We start from the raw sequence: 20,539 nt of genomic DNA on the forward strand, positions 1-20,539 counted from the left end.
GATGATTCTTCCTTATAGGGAGAAGGAAGAGGAATATTTATTAATTTCATATGTATTATAGATACACATACAAGTTATATGCATACGTGTCTCCTCATTCCAAGTAGAGATTGTTTTATTCTTTGTACTTGTATAGCCACTATCTTAACATAAAGCATGGCATTTTATTAGGTGCTTAAAACTTGATTATGATACACAGATACCTGTCTTATTCATTCAACAAATGTTTATTAAGTCCAGTACTGTGTTAGGTGCTGGGGATACAGAGAAAAACAAAAAGTCTGTCTTTGAGAAGTCTGTATTTGGAGAAATAATGAGTACAAATAAGCAAGAGAAAGTAATTTGGGGGAAAGGGTGGGAACTCAGGCAAATGAGAGAATCAGGAAAGACTTCCTAATAGGAAGTAGTACTTTAAATGGTGGATTGAAGAGAGCTAGGGATTCCAAGAGGCTGAGGTGGGAAGGCCATGCACTCTAGGTAGGGGGCATACAGTGTATGAGACAGCCAATAAGCTTGTTTATATAGAAATTAATACTAATATAGAGTAATATGTAAAAAAAAGTAATATGTAAAAAAAGGGATAGTTTTATTTCCCCTCCTTTCCCAAGATGTGATAAATCTTTTGTTTACTTTAAAGATTCTCAAACAGCAGAGAAAATATAGATGATGTTCAATATACACTTCACTGATATTTAATAGCAGTAGATGATCAATTTACCTAAAGAACAAGGTTTGTTACAAGGAAGAGTTTTCTGGGTAATTTTTCAGGCATTTTCTATACTCAATTCCAACAAACAATACAATTTAGATCTTCCTAATATTCAATATTCTTAGAAACCACCCTTTTTTTTTTCAGCTTCTGGAAATTATTGTTGAATGACAAAACTTTAAAAAAAATCAATGTCCTTATGTCATCTAAGTCCATCTTCTATGATACCGTTGTTAAATTATTTTCAAATCCTGAGGCAAAGAATTCCAGATTTAAATTTAAAAAATATTTAAAAAGACGTATATTTTTACTGAAAACATCTGTAGAAATTTGGAAAGCATAAATCTTATTTGATTCAAGTTACATGCAAGTCATTCCACTAAAAACAGGTTAAGTTCCTGGAAATGATTATATATAGATTATATTTACATACATATATAAATATATTATATCTATATTTTATGCAAATATAGCTATAGATTAAATCAGATTTCACTTTAGAAGCATTTAAATAAGGTATTTTCTACATCTTTTATTGAAAATATCACAGATACCGTTTAGTGATTATGAATGATACACATGTATAAAATGCCCAACAAGGAAACAGATCAATTAACAATTTACATTAGAAAGTAAAGGAACATCACAAGGGTCATACAAAGGTTTCTATGGGTAAATTTTGATAGGTAACTTTTTCCTGTAATAAACAGAAGCTTCAGAGATCAAGTTGTTGATCATTCTGTGCCAGCCCTTCACTTGCTATTTTACTGGCACTTGCAACTTCATTAAACAGCCTGATAACACAAGGCCTATATCTCCCTTTAAAATTCATGAATCAAGCCTATCATGGAATTTTAAATTATTTCAGCTATCACTGGTTGGTAGCTAACATTATAAAAAAATTTCAATATCACAGCTGAATCTGAATCTGAAACCAGAAAATCAAAAGCTCTTTAGATCTCATCTGTGATTCTTCTATTGCTTTAATATTAATGGCTTGCGACCCTCACTAGAATCCTGCTTTTATCTTTTTAGTCATTTATAAAAACAGTGACTATACTGTGTTGGAGTGTGTTTGTGTTTGTGTTTGAGAGAGAGAGAGAGATTTATTTTAATTTTAAAAGTCATATACTTTTTTTTTTTTTTAAAGAATTCCCTTTTGGAGCCAGTTTTTCAGACACAAAAGAAAACCAGTTTCATTACTTTGGGTCACAAGACTGCCATTTCCTCCACCAATGCCAATATAGTGAAGAAATTCACTAGATAGGGACTATGTACTCCTAGTAATTAAGAAACTCTGGAAAGATGGGCAGTGGGGCCACACTAAGACTAGGAAACATGGTAATACTAAGCAAGAAAATACCAGAAAAGCATATCAAGTTCTAATCAAATGAAATTTACTTATGTAATTTGCTTTTGAAAAACTTAACCTGATGATGCAAAATTTAGCTATTATTTCTATACTGCTATTACTATTAAGTGGACATAATTGGCTGACTGACATAAATACATATATTGAAGGCTACTTATATTTATAAGTATATAAATTTGAAATGGTCTTTGGAATTTGGGGGATTCTATACACAGAATTTTTTTTTTAAATTAAGAGTTCAGTATTAACTTCAAAGTAGTATACAATGTACCAAAAGTTTCAGTGCAGTTTCATGCTTCAATAGCCCTAAGACTTTTGAGATAACCTGTATATCAAATCTGTTTTTTAAATGATTTGATAATGGAGGGAGCAAGCCAATCAAATATGAGAAAGAAAAACTAATACAAGAAATAACAGGTTTTAGTTAGATTCTAATAGGTTGGACCACTATGTTGAAATGACAAATTTTATTTCAGTATTTCAAGGAACCATGATTTTGTTATCTTGAGTACTTCCTCCACCTGGTACAGTTTGTAACCCTCCACAACTTGAGTCTTCAAGAAATGTTGTGGTTGAAAAATTCTTCACCCTGCAGTCAACTTGGATGATGAGTTAGCTCTTGGATACATACAGTTCATTACTGGTTCCATAGCTGAAGTTCTTCAGTATGACGCCCTGACAGAACTTCTAATTCATTAACATAACTTTTGGGAACCTAGTATCACCTGAGGCATCAGAGTAGGATTCCAATAAATTAAATTTTAAGAGGAATAAATGTCAAGTCATACCTTAAGGTAAAAAAAACCAAAACTCATATATACAGATAAAGAATTAGGAAGAGTTTGCATGAACACTTTATGCTAAAAGATTTGTAGCTTGTAATTATTTGGTCAGTCATAAGCTTTTTTGGGGGCTCCTTCCCTAACCTTATAGATATAAGCAACTCCAAGTAGGGAAACTACCTCTTCTAGTACTGCCTATCAACAACTGTTCTGTAATGTAGTTTTAGGGAATTAGAGCCAAGGCAAGAAGTGAGATTTGAACCCGATTTTCTTGATTGCAAAGCTTGCCCTCAATCCTCTGCACCATGCTTCTTCTCAGCAATAGTTCAATATCAATCAAAAGCATGATGTAGCTAAAAATTAAAGTTGAGAAATACAGTGTCTAATTCATAGGTAACAATAGTTCTACTGTATTTTATACCAATTGAATCACTGCTGGAATATGTTTACACATCTCATTTTAGGGATGACATTCACTTACTCTTTCCATGTGTTAGTCACATACTAGATCTGGCCATTAACCAGAAGTGATTCACTTTCCTAAGTATAAACTCTGACATTCCCCTATTTGACCAGAACTCCTAGAATCTTCAATGGGTCCCCCACCACCCCTCTAGAATTTTCAATCCTTCTCAACTGGTTCCTTTCCTATTGCCTTCAAACATGTCTAAGTCTCCCCTACCCTTAAAAAAAACAAACCCTGCACTAAATCTTAAACCCTATCCTCAAAAAAGCAAACAAAAAACAACAACAAACCTGCACTAGGTCTCATCCTATATATCTCTCTTCCCTTGCTAGAGCAAATTCCTTAAAAAAGGTTGTGTGCAGCTAGGTGGTGCAGTGGATAAAACACTGGCCCTGGATTCAGGAGAACTGGAGTTCAAAGCCAGCTTCAGACACTTGACACTTACTAGCTGTGTGACTTTGGGCAAGTCACTTAACCCTCATTGCCCCGAAAAAGCAAAAAAAAGGTTGTGTTCACTTGGTGCTTCCACTTCCTCTCTTCCTCTTCAACTCTTTTAAATTCAATTTTCAACTTCTTCACTCAACTCAAAAAACTATCTCCAGCATCAGCAATAATCTCAACCCGCAAATTTGATTATTTTCTCTCAATTATAACATTGCTCTAACATATTTGTTGCATTTGACACTAGTAATAACCCTCTTCTGGAGACTTTTCCTTTTCTTTTAACCTCCTACCTGTGTTACTACTACTTACCTTACTTACTTACCTACCTACTTACTACTTACTGACCCACTACTCAATCTACTTTGCTACCTCATTACCTGTTTTAATCCACCTAATTGTAGGTGTTCCTTAAGGTTTTTCCCTGGATCCTTTCCTCTTCTTCCTCTATACTCTCTCTGTGTAACTTCCCAGTTTCCAAAGCTGTAACTATCATCTCTATTCTTTAACCTGTTGTAGTTGACTATTGGATATTTCAACCTGGATTTCCCACAGACATCTTAAATTCAACTTGTCTAAAACTAAGCTCATTATCTTTCCCCCCAAGCCTCCCCTCTTCCAAATTTTCCTATTTCTTTTGAAGACACCACTCTCATCCCAGTGTCTTAGATTCATAATCCCAGAGTTATACTAGACTTCTCATTGTCTCTCACTTTACAAATGGTTAGCAAATTTTACCATTTCTACTTTATGACATCTTTCATATCTGACTCCTCTCTATTCACTCAGACACCACAGACCCTCAACTACTCTGGCCAGATTACTACAAATTTCCTAATTGGTCTGCTTTTCTCCCATTACTCCAAATCATTCTATACACTACTGCCAAAGTAATTTTCCTTAAAAGCAGATCTCACTATGACTTTCCTAATCAACTAATTTCACAGGTTTCTGGCAGCCTTGAGAATAAAGTATAAACTGTTCAGCTCCAAAAGCTCTTCACAACCTGGCTTCAATCTATCTTTCCAGCCTCACTGGACATAATTTCTCTGTCCTTGACACACATTATCCTCACCTATCTCTGTGGCAATCCCCCCAAGCTGGAAGGTAGCATTACCTCTACCTCAGTCTCCTTTAAAATGTAGTTCTGACACCATCTTATACATCAAGCCATTCCTGATGCCCCATATGCTAATATCCTCCTTCTTATAGTAACCCATATTTTACTACTTTGTATATGTGTATGAATTATGTATTAACTTTATGCTGTATGTATTTTTACATGAACTACAATGACACTGTTGATGACTCATTAGGCTCTTGGGACAACTTTCTCCTGGTTCTCTTCCTATATGATCTTTCTTAGGCACCTTTGCTGGCTCCTTATCCACATCATGCCCTCTAACTTTAAGTGTCCAACAGGGGTTGATCCTGGGTCCTCTCCTCTTCTCCTTCCATTCACCTTCACTCAGTGATATCACCAGCTCCCAATGGATTTAATTACCATCTCTACACTGATGATCCTCAAATCTACCTATCCTGCCTTAACCTCTCTGCTGACCTCCAATCTCACATCTCTAACTGCCTTTCAGGAGACATCTTAAACTCATCATGTTTAAAATAGAGCTCATTATCTTTTCCCTTAAACGCTCTCTACTTTCTACCTTCTCTACAGCTGTAGAGAGCAACACTTTTGTCCCATCCCTCACTCTCAGCATCTAGGAGTTATCCTCCACTACTCATTATCTGTTACCTACCCTAACACCAAGTCCTTCCCAAAGCCTTCTGGTTTCATCTTTGCAACGTCTCTCAAACGTGCTCTGACACTGTCACAGGCCTTTATTAGTTCACACCTGGATTATTTATTGCCCCTGCTGATGGCCTGCCTATTCTCCCCCCCACTCCAATCTATCCACCATTCAGTCACAAAAATGGTTTTCTTAAGGTGCAGGTTCAACCATGTCACTTTCCTACTTAATAAACTCCAGTGATTCCCTATCACCTCCAGGGTCACATAAAATCTTCTATTTGGAATTCAAAGGCCTTCATAACCTAGTCTGCCCCTCCCCCCTTCCAGTCTTCAGTCCAGTGACACTGTCCTGATGGTTCCATGAACAATACATTCCATGGAGACAGCTCCAGGCATTTTTCTCCCTACTCTGCCCTGCCAACTTACCACCCCAGCTTCCTTCATGTCCCAACTATAATTTCTAATGCCTTCCCTCTCAATTATTTCCTATTTATCCCACATAAAGCTTTCTTTGTATATATTTGATTGCATTTTGTCTCTACTTATATTAGATTGTAAGTTCCTCCATGCTTACTTAGCACCATACCTGGAACATAGTAGGGCCTTAAGAAATGTTTATTGATTGAACTAGTTTTCATCATTAGAAGAGAAGCTCATTAAGAGTAAAACTTCTTTCATTCTTTCTACCTATAAGGTAGGTGCTTAATGAATACTCATTGATTAAGTCAACATTAAATGTTTGTTGAAACCAAATTGTATAGAATCAGGGAAGGTAATTGGATGATAGTAAAGTGACTGTAAACCATCTTACAGGAGGAATGATTAAAGGAATTGAGAATGTGGAGCCTAAAAAAATAGGAGATAGAATAGTTATTTTCAAATTTAGAAGTAACACAGAAGCTATAATAAAGTGGTGTTACTATGGGTTAGCTTAATAAGAATTATGACATACCAATCAAAGTATTGAAAAATTATTTTACAGATCTAGAAAAAATAATAACAAAATTCATCTGAAAGAACAAAAGCTCAAGGGTATCAAAAGAAGCAATGGAAAAAAAAATGTGAAAGGTGGTCTAGCCGTACCAGATCTCAAACTGTATTAAAAAGCTGTAATTATCAAAACAATCTGGTACTGACTAAGAAACAGAGTGGTGGATCAGTGGAATAGAATAGGTAGGAAATACAATATAATAAATGGCTATTGTAATCTAGTATATGATAAACCCAAAGATCCAAGCTTTTGGAACAAAAACTCATTATTTGACATAAACTGCTGGGAAGACAGTATGGCACAAAAGAGGTATATAGCAATTTCATACTATATATTAAAATTAGATCAAAATGGGTACATGATAAAGGGTGGTACCATAAGCAAATAAGAGAGCATGGAATAGTTTGTTAGATTTATGGACAGGAGAAGAATTTAGGACCAAAGACGACATAGAGAGCATTACAAAATGAAAAATAGATAATTTTGATTATATAAAATTTAAAAGCTCTTACACAAACAAAACCAATGCAACCAAAATTATAAGGAAAGCAGAAAAGACTAGGAAAGAATTTTTTCAACAAGTATCTTTGATAAAGACCTCATTTCTCAAATATATAGATAAATGAGTCAACTTTATAATAAAGTCATTCTCCAATTGATAGTCAAAAGGATAAGGACAGGCAGTTTTCAGTTCAGAATTTTATTTTATTTATTTTATTTTTGCGTGGCAATGAGGGTTAAGTGACTTGCCCAAGGTCACACAGCTAGTAAGTGTAAGTGTCCGAGGCCGAATTTGAACTCAGGTCCTCCTGAATCCAGGGTTGGTGCTTTATCCACTAAGCCACCTAGCTGCCCCCCAAGTTATTAATCCCTTTCTTTTTTTTTTTTTTTTTGGTCAGGGCAATGAGGGTTAAGTGACTTGCCCAGGGTCACACAGCTAGTAAGTGTCAAGTGTCTGAGGCCGGATTTGAACTCGGGTCCTCTTGAATCCAGGGCTGGTGCTTTATCCACTGCACCACCAAGCTGCCCCCAGGACAGGCAGTTTTCAGACAAAGAAATCAAAGCTGTTTATAGTCCTATGAAAAAAATGCTCTAGATCACCATTGATCAGAGAAATGCAAATTAAAACAACTCTGAGGTACCACCTCACACCTATCAGAGTGGCTAGTATGACAAAAAAAGGAAAATATTGGAAGTTGGAAAATTGGGACCCTAATCCACTGAGGTTGGAGTTGTGAAGTGAACCCACCATTCTGGAGAGCAATTTGGATCTATGTCCAAAAGGCTACAAAATTGTGCATACCCTTTGATCCAACAATAGCACTGCTAGGTATATATCTCAAAGACATCCCCCATCCCCCCCCGCCCCCCCCCAAAAGACCTATTTGTACAAAAATATTTATAGCAGCTCTTTCTGTGGTGGCTAAGAATTGGAAATCAAAGGAATGCCCATCAATTGGGGAATGGCTAGACAAGATGCGGTATAAGATGGTGATGGAATATTATTGTGCTGTAAGAAATGACAAGCAAGATGATTTCAGAAAGATCTGGAAACTTGTACGAACTGATGTATATAGTGAAGTGAGCAGAACCAAGAGCACATTGTGTAGAGACAGCAATATTGTTTGATGAAGAACTGTGAACGACTCAACTATTCTCAGCAATGTAATGACCCAAGACAATCCCAAAGGACTAATGAAGTATACTATCCACCTCCACAGAAAGAACTGATATTGATTGAACACAGACTGAAGCATGCTGTTTTCCACTTTCTTTCAATTTTTTTCTTTTATTCGAGTACAAAATGACTAATAAGGTAATGTTTTACATAATTGCAACATATAAGCTATCAGATAATTTACATAATAACATAAGCTATAATATAATTTACATCATACAACCTATATATGATTGCTCCCTGGGGAGGGGATAGAATTTGTATTCAAACTTTAAAATGTTTATTAAAAATAATTATGAATGTACTTTACAAGGGAGGTAGACATTAGACAGGAGAAAGAACAACTAGATCTGCCTAACAATGGCATAGTTCTTAAGAGGGGAATGCTTCATTTTACACCCCAAAGAAGTACTGAATCTGAGGCTGCCTGATCCAGTCAGAAATGTTATAGAGGGGAAATCTTTCTACAGAGTAGGAAAACTAGATCCAATAACCTTTAAGATCCGAATCTAAATCTCTATGGGTATTTTGTATTAAGGGAAAGTAAGCAGGGCAAAATTATTTCTTCAACCATGCTTTTGTGCTATTCAATAATTTGGTTTCAGTCATTTTACTTATTTTAACCCGATATTTAACAGTAAAATCAAGTTAAACAGTTTTCATGTTTTGTACTCACGGTATTTACCTTGTTTTGTAATCAAGGGAAAAAGCACTGTTATCTACATTCAGTAAGTGTTGGGTTCCAGTCCTGCTATATTTACATACTTTTGGGCAAGTCACTTCATTCTAAGCAATGACTTCCACCTATTAAATGAGGGGTTTCAAAATTGATTAGGGGCATTTAATTTTTTAAAAAACCAGATCACACAGTAGGAATCTATGTGTATTAAATTATTTTTCTTATCAAAGATTACTAACCCAAGCATGGTACACAAAAGCAGCAGTATAAGGTAACTAAGTCCTACTGATCTGATTAAAGTCCCTTTTTAATGAATAATTAAAGAATCTTTTTGCTAAAAATTGAGGAGGGGGGCCATGCCGACAGAAAATTATGTTAGAAGCCTGAAGACTAGAAGATTACTATAGCTCAAGGACTAAAACATTCTTACCAGTCCCCTCTCCTTTCATCTCCACCCTACTCCCACAACACACACAGGACTATGTCTTACTGCCTAAACTTTTCATTCCCCCTTATTGCACAGCAATTAATACAACAAAATTTTCACTGACCCCGCAGGAGGGACTAAGTAAATGTTTCCTGATTATTGACTTTACAAATATTACCTTCTTTGATCCTTACTAGGATATTGGGAGCTGGGTTGTATCGTGATCCCCATTTCACTGACAAAAAAAACTGAGACTTAGAGAGGTTAAGTGACTTGTCTAGGGTCGGACAGATTTGAATTCAAGTCTTCCTGCCTCCCAGTTTAATATTTTCTATTGCACCACCCCTGTTGCCTTAAACATACTAAGAAAGGGTCTCTAGGTTTAATAAGATAGCCAACAACACACACAAAGATTAAGAACCCCTGGGATATACCTATTTAGCGAGGTCCAGATTAGTGCAAATAAGGAATTCTCCCTTAAGCAGTGGCATTAATTCGATTTCATATGGCATAGTTCCACGGTGCCGGAATCACTCATCACATTTTTCACAATCACAACTTCGATTCCATACATCCACTCCGTGGGATTAATCTTTCCAAACTAATCGGGATCTAGCAATAATAGCCATCTCACAGGGTATTAGTATAGATCACATGAGGTAAATTTCATGACATCCATTTACACGCCAGAAAGTGTTCCGTAAGTGATCATTACTATTAAGACAAACCCTAATGGGGGAAAAGCGGGAGGATTAAACAGGGTAGCTCCACTTTCTTTAAGAATCAGGCCGTACCAAAAGTTTTTGCTTGTTGGTTTTGTGGCAAACTTAGGGGCCCAATGAAATGAATATGGGTTTGAGCACTGCAGGCGATCTCAGGGAGCACCGATTAAACATAAGTCTAAGGGATCCCCGGAGGCAGTCACCCAGCCAGCCCCGGCCCCGCACCCTTCAGCACCGTTCACTGGGCATTTTCTGAGTCGCTAATAAAGAATTTAAGGGGACGGCCGCCCCCAGGCTACACCCACTTACCCAAGGAGCAAAGGGGCTGGGAGTGGGGGAGGGAACCCGAGCCGTTCCTCCTCGCTTAGTTCCAGAGACTGGGACCGCGACCCCAGGCTCAGTCCCCACTAACAGGCCTAAGCTAGTGATGGCGCTGGCCTCAGGAGCCTCGCCTCGCCTCTCCTCGCTTCATAGCCCTCGGGTGACCTCGGGCAGCACACAGGACAGATATTCAAGAGCCGCCGCCTCGCCCGCGCCTGCGCACCAGGATGCCACGTGCCTCGCCCACAAGTCTCTCACGTGCCTCAATCTTCTAGCGTTCCTTCTTTCTCAGCTAGGAGGAGGGTGTTAGTAAACCCAAACGCAAGACCCCCCCCCACCCTGGCCCACCCTACCCGCTCTGGCCTCACAGAAGGGTAAATTGGTCCCTGCGCATGCGTCCTTGTGGGACGCAATTCCGTTTCCGCTTCCGGAAATAAGGCTTTTTCGGAGCCCCTTTCACGTGATGTGGAGGCGGGGAGGAGGAGCAAGGCTTGGTGGCGGGAGGGTGGAGGGAAGAAGAGAGGTCAGCGCGGACGTCAGAGTAGGGAGCGGAAGGTCAGGGCTGCTCGGAGCGGAAGTGAGACGGGGAGTCTGTCCGCCATTGTGGACCCAAGGAGTGGAGTGCGAGAGAGAAGAGGAACGAGCAAGCGGAAAGCAGGGGCCCCTCTCCTCCGTCTCCCCAGTGCAAGCCTTCTTTCTTCCTGGCCTTGCAGCCAGCGGCGGCGATAAGGACAATCACTTGGCGGAGGGCGGCGGCCGACTGCTGGGAGTGCACGGGGAGAGGCCCAGGCGGCGGCGGCGGCATCAGCAGCAGCAGCTCTCGGGTTGCGGTGAAGAATGTCAGCCACTAGCGTGGATCAGGTGAGGAAGCTGAGGCCTCCGCGCGGCGAGGCCCCAAACCCCGGGTTCCACCCTCGAGTGGAGATCCCGCTTCTCTTCCCCGCTGCTGCTGGCCCCATAACGGTGCTGTCCGCCCGCCCGCCGGGCTCCAGCAGCTGCCAGCGGTGCTGCTGCTCGGGGCCAGAGCCGGGCGCTGGGCCCCGGCCGCAAACCGGGGCAGTGATCGCGTGTTCGGTGCTGAAGTGGAGAAAACTACCGGGCTGTAGGACTCGGCCTGAGAGACACTCTGTAGAGACCAGGCGAGAGTTAGGAGATTGGTCAGGAGTGGTTGGTAGACGGCTTAAAGATGGTGGAAGGGTGGGGGATGGTGGGGTGTATTAATTCTACGCCAATTAGTTAAAAATAACTTGGATTTGGTGATTTCTTTGATTAACACGCTTTTCCCCCTCCTTCCTCTCTCCCTCACTACAACCGTTCTTCATCTTGTTACACAGAGACCTAAAGGGCAAGGAAATAAAGGTGAGCTTGAATTGTTTTTTTTTTTTACCTAAATATTGTTTCCTATTGGGTGAATCTTGAGGCTGAAGTGTTGGCTTATTTTTTTTCCCTTTTTTTAAAACGTATGCTTTAAATAGAAACGTACTTATTAGACTAAGGGCAGATTTCATAAGTTCAAATGCCACCCAGACTTTGAGCTTTTTCCCGCCTTGCATCCTCTTTTTGCCGAGAAGTGCAGAACAGATTTCCAAACCATATTCCTTTTTTTTTTTCCCCCAAGAGAAAAGGTTATTTATGGTCACAATGATAATTCTCAGTTGGTCACTCAATTTTCATATGTATGGTATTGTGTAGCTATGCCACAAAGTTTCTGCACTTCATATGTAGACAATTTTGTTCTTAAAATTAATGTCTTACTTGACATCTTTAGATTAATTGGGACGAATAGTTGCAGCCTACTTAACATTCAGCGTGACATGCTAATGAAATTTGTTATGCTCTTAAACAGTTGTACTAAAATGAGTTACCAAGGGTCAGCAACACATGAGAAATCAAAATTGTAGTAGCATGTGACTACTGTATTAATGGAATTTGTCTAGTGTGTAAATGAATTTTTAGTAGCCATGAAGAAAGTTTGTTCCAGTTTAGGAATAATTTATGACTTGTCAATAAACTTGTTATTGGCTTTATATATATAAAGTGAAGGACATCCTGAAAGTCTGACAATCATAAATAACAGGTATTTTTTTCCTCTTAAAGTAATGTTTTCTTTGCTTATTAACATTACCCAATTCAGTCAGCTGACCAAAACATGACAATCATGTGACATGAAGAAGTATGGAAAAATAACACTTTTCCAGGGAAAAGGCTCAATTTAACTTTGTTTTTCTTTTAAGTGAAAGCAAGACTTATCAATGACCTGGTATTGTAGGATTTGAAATTATTCAAACTAAGAGGATTTTTCCTGTTTATTTTCTATTTTAAAAGCGAATTTTTATTTCAGTAAACTATCATATAAGTTCATTTTTTTCTCACCTTCAATGTTCCTTATATTCATCTTGAAATATATTTTTCACATTACTATTTCAAACTTGGTTAATTTTCAAACATGGACCTGCCTTTCTCTTAGTCATGTGGTTTTTTTTCATTTCATATATTTTTAGATTAAACTTCTATTGATATTCATTTTAACATCATTCTTTTCATTTATATGTAATTCTGAAATAGAATGTCTATTTTTTGGAAGGAGGATCATCTGTTATCTGAACTTGTGTATTGTGAAGGATGTGTGTTTAACATTATAACTTACTCATCTGTTTTGTGTAAAAACATTAGCATTTCCACAGCCACCTGGAGAGTATGTGCATCTTTCCCCCTCTTATCTTTTCCTTTCTTTTTCTCCCCCTCTTCCCTCCCCCATTCATTCACACACATTGATTTTTGAGATTAAAATTCCATTTTCCTTGTAATTCATCTTTAAGGTTTTTAGTGTAAGTTATACAGTGCCTATCTAAAATTGGGGGCTTTTTTTTTTTAAATTAGAGAACTTGAGAATTAAAGGGAATGAAATTAACCATTAACAATTCTTTACCAGTCTTCTTGCTTACTGGAGGACTCTGAAATTTGTATGTTTGGTTTTTTTTTCCAACTACTCACCTGGCAAAATTGACTTACATAAATGGGAAAGTGGTTATTTGAGTTGTTAAATATTTGTGTTTGCAGTCTTAAGGTAAGTAAACAAGTTCTAAAAGGTATATACAGTTTTTCCTAGTATGGCATTTTAAAAAGGCTTTCAACTACAGAGTGAATTTGATTTTCAACTTTAGGTGGAAAAGATGTAATAATGGCAGTTTGAGTATCTTAGATTGAAATGATTTCTTATGCTTCTAAACTGCATTTTTCTTTTGCCATTTGGAGTAAATATTTTTAATTGCACATGATTTTAGTCCTTGAATGATACCTTTGTTGTATTTGTCTTTAAAAACTTAGCTTACTTGGGTAGTTCTTTATCCAAGAATTTTTCTTTCTTTCCCCCTTACTGTTCAGTTCATAGTCTCATCCATGGATAGAACGTTGGACTGGGAGTCCCAGGAGACCTGAGTTCTAATACTGGCTGTTGCTACTGACTTGCCAAGTGAGCTTGAACACATTTCACCTTTTGGTCAGAATTTCCCCTCCACCTGTAAAATGAAAATAGTAATACTAGTTATAAATCTCACTGGTATGTTATGAGGATTACTGTAGTTACAGCAGGTTTAGTCCGATCTTTGGATTCTGCTGCATAAATTGGAAGGTACAACATGCTTATTAGAAAACATGTTTCATGTCCTCTATCAGAAAACAAAGCTCTTTATGTTTTGTTGATTTCCTCTTCACCGCCTCATCTATATCTGTACAGCAACAATGATCTACAGTGAAAGAGGGAAAAATTGGATTGCCTGCAAAATGTTGGAAATTAATTTTGAAAACTGCTTTAAAATTAATAAGTAAGTAGTGTATGTGCACCTAGCACACTTTTTTATGCTTCTTCAGAGGGAGGATTAAGAGGGAAGGAACCTGTAATTTAGCTTAATACATACAAAAATAGCAGCCATTAGTTATATACATGCAGTAATTAAATAATGTTGTAAAGTGCTTTGAGCTCCTCTGGTGATACTTCCCTTATATTAAGAAAAGAATCATTAGTGGGTGGTGGGAACAATCACCAGTGGATATTCTTAAATGAGTTAAATTAAAGAAACTACTCTACCCTGATTTTAAAAAATTTATTATGCCCTTTCATTTTATGTACTTTTTTGAATTAAAAGTGAAACTATACAGATTCTTTAGAACATAATAAGTAAAAAGAATAACAATTGATGGAAAATTTCCCGTGTTCATTACTGATGTATCCTGCTCTGTGTAATAGATGTGCTCCTGACAAGTTTGTGTAAATTGAATTTTTAAAAATAGAATCATTTCCCAAATCACTACAGAGATACTTTGTTTTAATTTATGATTAATCCTTGTCAGTGAGTCCTTATATTTTTAGCATTGGGTTTCTCTGTCTTAATTACTCTGTCAAGTGATGATCTTGAATAGAACATAGGAATAATTTGCAGGAAAACACTTGCACTATGGAAGCTTTTTGAAAGGAATTCCCTGTGAATCCTTTTGTAAAGCAAGTCTTTTTGGTAATACAGTGTATCACCTATAATTTGTTTTAAGTTTTGATTTTGATTTTGTTCTTTCTTAAACATTTTATACTTGTGTTAGTTAAGCTAGGGCTTACCCTTGATTATCCTTGGTAAGATGAGAATACAGATGTTTAATTGAAATTCAAGGGTAAATATAAAATGTTTGCTAAAATTCGCAACCTGCTTTGTCATGGAACTTTTAAATTTGGTTAACAAATAATAAAAATTGTATGATGGGGCAATGATCTGCTGTCACTTTTCCTTAGGCAGTACTGATGATGATGATGATGATGATGATGATGATGATGATGATGATGATGATGATGATGATGCAAAAAGCAGGGAAAGGACCAAGTGTCAAATAACTTTTTGGAGTCTCAAGACATACTGATTTTTTTTTTCTTACTGCAACTCTTCCATTGACTTTATTGTTCTAAAATTAGGCAAATACAGAGAGTATGCTCCTCCCCCAACAAGATATGGACATATGCATTTGTATAATTGTTGTCCTTAAAAAATTAACTTGAATTCAGAGAGGAGGTAAGCCTTGTATTTGAATGGTTCTCCCTCTCCTTCCAAAAAAAAAAAATTCAAAGCACTTTACTGTCATTATTTTTATTAATATTTCATTTTTTGTTAATCCTCAGAACATTCCTGTGAGGAGATAGAGGGTATATGGTATTATCCCTGTTTTTGTAGGTGGGAAAACTTGATGCACAGATGTGTTGACTTTCCTAACTTCTTGGTGTAGTCAGGACCAGAACAAAGATCACCTGGCTCCTAAGGCCCATGTTCTATCTTGATTTGACTCTGCTTCATAGAGCAGAGTAAGCAGGCGAAGGATCATGTAAGTCATCTGTTCTCTTTTCATTGAAGAAGGTTTTCGGCACTACGAGACTATGTTGGATTTCATGAGTGTTTTCATGGTCTGGAACTTTCAGTCTCAAAATATTGTATTGTAGTTAAGTGATATTCAAAAACTAAACCAAAACATTTAGGACTGTTCTAGAAATGTATTTTTTTAAAGCTGTATTCATAGTAGGGGTTTTGATTTAACCTTAAATGACTCAGATTCAGTGAAAAGTATAATTCATATTCTAATTTTATGTAAATTGCTTGTCAGTATGAGTAAATTACTTTTGAGAAAACCTTTTCCTTCAGGTTGACATTCCTTGAATGGTATTTTTAGGTGTTTGTAGATTGTTCATGTATCATTTTAAGATCACTGATTGTATTCAGATAAATTTGGAGGGGTAACTTGAAAATTGTTATTGTATGTAGAATATCCAGTATGTTCAAAATCTGTACTGAAGAAGATGAAATGGATAAAAACAGTGGGATAGAAAATATTTAGCTTAATTTTGAGAAAAGCCTTATGCACTTTAATACTTACATTCTAAACTGGTTTATGAGAGGTATTGGAATATTGTTCCCTGGACACTGAAAATTATAGGAATTTATAATTGCTTAAAACTATTAGATTTTTTAAAAAATCTTTTTTGGGTTTTTTTTTGTAATAGAAGAATAGACAATACTTCAGTATCACTCTATGCAGTATTTCTAGAATAAGGGCCCTGTTTCTTTTGAGAGGTAGTTAATTGGAGCCATTGCTAAAATTTTTAAATAAAATTTTTTAAAAAGCGATGAAACCTCTTATACTGGAGAGATCCACTCTTGTATATATCTGACACCAGAAACAAAACTCAAGGAACCATCTCAGTTTTGAACAACCCTAGGTATTAGCATAGCTTAGGTTCTGTTGCTAATCTACACACAGTTGGTTGAGCTACTTTGGTGTGGAGCCAGGATCATGCCAACCTTTCTATGTGAAATCCTTCCTTATTGCTATGCCTCAAGAACATGAAGCAGTTAATGTTTCCAGGCATTCCTATTATGTGGTCTTCAGTGTACTTGAAACTTTCTGTATTACCATGCTACTTTTTAGACACTGAGAAACCCTTCCATGAGACATTGATTATGTGTCACTCTCAAGTTTTATATAAACAAGATTCAGGGTGAAAGCTGGTCAACAGTTGGACTCATGTGGCAATAGTGTTGGACAAATTGTACCAGCCTGCTAGTTTTTAGTTTAAAGGAAATGTTTGTGCCATGATATACTCAACAAATAACCTGTTCTCATTTTTACCTAGAACCTTGGCTCTTAGCTGGACCAAGAGCTGGCAGTATTCTGATTTTTTATGATTTTAAACATTTGGCTGTATAAACCAGATATTAAATATATGGGGATGCTACACAAGTAACCAGCTTAATGACATTTGGTATAGGAGCAATTATAGCAATCTTTGCTTTTGTTTTAGTGTGAAATCCTTTCTCAGACTATGCTAAACCCCTTTGGGATTTTCAGGGGGGTTTTTTGCTGTTGTTTTTTTTTCTAAAATGTAGGAAAAATTTTTCATCAATTTTATTTTTTAAATATTGGTTTTCCCTGTTACTTTGGGTCTAGCCCGGTAATTACTTTGGAGTAACCAGATATACTACTTTATTTTTAGAAAATTCTATTTTGTTGATTCAAGTTCTATGTGATTTTTACTCTACAGTCTCTTGCTTCCCTGCAAACAATACAAAACCCAGCTTAATTAAGATAGATATTTAGACATAACTTAGGTTCAAATGTAACAATATAGTAGTGTGATTGGGATATTTTATTAGAAGGATTTTTATAGTTATTTATAAGAATACAGGTCATAGTCCTTTTGCTTATATCATGTATGTGTATAATATACTTTGTTATTTATGAAGAGGGAAGGGAGCAGATTTCAGAATATAAGCCACTTTTTGGTTGTTTAGTCATAAAGTAAATAAATTTCTGGCACTTAAATACTTGTGTGTTCAAAGACTTATTAATATGAATGCAATATAGATTTTTTCTGAATTGGATTGAATAAGATTGAATATATCTGGTTGATGTATGACTATCTTGAGACATTGAGTAGTGCTCTATGAAAGCCATCAATAACTTATTGATCTTACTTTTTTAGTTTCAGTACAAAATGGTTCGATTCATCAGAAAGATGCTGTGAATGATGATGATTTTGAGCCATACCTAAGTAGCCAGACAAATCAGGTAAGTGTATACTCAGTCCTGAAATGGTAATCTGGAAGTCTTCTGACATAGTTTTTCTCTTTGTTATATAAAATGTAAACTATATACAGAATGTTATATGTTAGCTTTTTGAAATAATTTTTTATTAACACAGTCAAGAACAGATTAATAAGTGAAAATATCTGTAGCATGAATTTAAAATTTGAGTTGCTATGACAATGTAGGACTAGATATTTTACCTTCTGTGTAAGGATGATTACTTCAGGAACCATTCTCTTCTAGAAAATATACTATGTAGACCTATCTCAGATTCTAAGATCTGACCTTTTAAAAATGAAATTTGTTATAGTTTATAGTAGACAACAAAAATACACCTCTGATTAAAGAAAGGTGAACCAGTAGTCTACTTAGATAATAATTTCAATTATGATGAAAATAATTTAAATAAATTTTACTTAATAAGAAGAAAATCTATTTTATAAGTGATTAAAATAGTTTGGGTTTAGTAGTTAACACTTTACATGGCTTAACTTTATCTCATCTTAAAATTCAGTTTTATAGGTAATATAATCATGCTGAAGTGCCATTTTATTTAAATTGATTAGAAAGTTGAAATTATATTTAACTATGACAGACAGATATCACTTGATACAGTAGAAAAGTTTTATGGAACAAATCCTAGACAAGATAGAATAGCAGCTTTTTGTGCTTTTTTGGTAGACTTCTGGAAATTTGTTCACATTTTTTTTTACTTCTATAACATTTCTCACACAAGAATTCTGATTATAAAATAAGCTCATTTATCTTGAAGGCATCAATAAAGTGCTGATTAATAATGACTATAAATGGATGTTTTAAAAAGTAATGATTTCTGCTATTTATTTTTGCTTTCTGGCCACAGCATGATTTCCATAACACTAAGAATCATATTGAAAATAACTTTCTTCCTTTTGTTCAAAAGGCATGCACTGTAGTGTCTCAGAGTAATCATTTTTGAAATCTGGTAATGTTAAAATTTTATTAAGGTTTTTTTCCATATCCCTGTCATTTCTCAATAACGTTTTTCTTTTTAAGAAAGAGAAAGAAGCAACAATGAACATCAGTTATGCCTGACAGTATGTGCAACATTATGCAGTCTCTGTAGTTCACTCCTATAGGAAGAAGAGGAAAATGTTTCACCAACCATTTGGATTCAACATTACTCAAATATAATACTACTAATAATTGTTTTTTAATTGCTATACTAGATTAGAAAGCTTTTACTGTTGATTGGCACTTCTGCACAGATATGATAGAGATATTTGTGAAATAAGAATATATACAGTTTTTTATTGAATAACTTTAATCTAAAAAGTTTTCAAATGTAATGCAGAGTTCTGTATCAGTATTTTCCACAAGGAATCAAGAAGTTCTTCTGTCATTGTTAACAAAAGTGCCTTTGAGATTTATATTAATATAGTATAGTACTTTCAAGTAATTATTAATAAACTAATGAAAGTTTTTTCAGACGTTTACTATACCTATATGAGGGCAGCTAGGTGGTGCAATGGATCGAGCACTGGCCCTGGTGTCATGAGGACCTGACATCAAATCTCACCTCAGACACTAGCTGTGTGACCCTAGGCAAGTCACTTAATCCCAATTGCTTTAAAAATATCTGGGGCCAGGGCAGCTAGGTGGCTTAGTGGATAAAGCGCCAACTGGCCCTGGATTCAGGAGGACCTGAGTTCAAATCTGGCCTCAGACACTTGACACTTAGTAGCTGTGTGACCCTGGGCAAGTCACTTAACCCCCATGGGGGCCATCTCCAGTCATCCTTTTATATATCTTGTGTCAAGATAATGGAATGTGATAGATGAGATTTAGCAGATACTCAGGAGCCCACCTGAGTGGATTACTGACTGATTTGACTGGATTAGTAGTTGACTAGATTCTAAGCACGTCTGGCTGGTACTTGAGAGTACTTAAGAAAGCATGGTTCTCAGAATCTAAAAAAACTTTGAACTTCCAGCCCAGTCAACCAACCAGCTTGAAGAACCTCCCATTTCTGGGAGGGGACAGGAAGGAGAAAGGAGAGCCTGCGAAGAGAGGGCTGTGTCTTTTGTTTCCTGACTTCACTGTGGTGGTGGTGGTGGTGGTGGTGGCAGAGGGTGAGACAGGCGAGTTGAGGAAAGATAGGATTGTCAGGTTGTAGGAATTCTGTTCTCAATCTTTCTCTTCTTTTACTGTCTTTCAGTAAACCCTTAAAAACCTAAACTCGTTTTATCAATGATTTTAGTCAGTTTCCCCCAAAACTGGGGGAACAGGTTAGGACCCAAGTTTAGAATTTTAAATTACACACTTGCCACTGGGCCAAGATAGCTCTGGAAGAGAGCTTGTTCACCTTGCACATCCCTTCCTCACTTAAATCCAATTCATTGCAAGTCATGACATTCAGATGTCATGGTTCTCTTTGAGAAGGAAGAACAAACAACAATATCATCACTTAGTAAGCCTATATGAAAAGGATTGAAATATATTCTATGTTATTTTCTTCCGTCAATGACGAAGGGACATTTTGTATGTATCACCAACATTAAAGCATGTTCCTCAATTTGCATCCTAATATGGTGTTATATCTGTC

The 20,539-nt window shown here is 36.5% G+C and overlaps 2 protein-coding genes across 6 annotated transcripts in view; one reads left to right on the plus strand and one right to left on the minus strand.

Moving 5' to 3' along the window:
• Nucleotides 1-10,653, minus strand: part of TTPA (alpha tocopherol transfer protein) — a 106,905-nt gene extending 96,252 nt beyond the window's left edge. Inside the window, exon 1 of the mRNA XM_043976498.1 lies at nucleotides 10,327-10,653. The gene's annotated coding sequence lies outside the window, so the exon portion shown is untranslated. The remainder of the gene's footprint in view (nucleotides 1-10,326) is intronic.
• A 185-nt stretch (nucleotides 10,654-10,838) lies between these two features.
• YTHDF3 (YTH N6-methyladenosine RNA binding protein 3) overlaps nucleotides 10,839-20,539 on the plus strand; it is a 43,713-nt gene continuing 34,012 nt past the window's right edge. Inside the window, exons 1-5 of one of the 5 annotated variants that reach the window (XM_043981713.1) lie at nucleotides 10,839-11,199; nucleotides 11,673-11,697; nucleotides 13,723-13,810; nucleotides 15,552-15,699; nucleotides 17,852-17,937. Coding sequence is in view for 1 of the 5 variants with exons in the window: in XM_043981706.1 (XP_043837641.1) it covers nucleotides 11,176-11,199; nucleotides 11,673-11,697; nucleotides 17,852-17,937 (135 nt within the window). In the remaining 4 variants the exon portion in view is untranslated. Of the gene's footprint in view, nucleotides 11,200-11,672; nucleotides 11,698-13,722; nucleotides 13,811-14,428; nucleotides 15,700-17,851; nucleotides 17,938-20,539 lie in introns of those variants that run through there. The other 4 variants (XM_043981730.1, XM_043981706.1, XM_043981736.1 and 1 more) reach the window with 4 other exon arrangements.

The sequence above is a fragment of the Dromiciops gliroides genome, chromosome 1, assembly GCF_019393635.1.
Source record: "Dromiciops gliroides isolate mDroGli1 chromosome 1, mDroGli1.pri, whole genome shotgun sequence".
Lineage (NCBI taxonomy): Eukaryota > Metazoa > Chordata > Mammalia > Microbiotheria > Microbiotheriidae > Dromiciops > Dromiciops gliroides.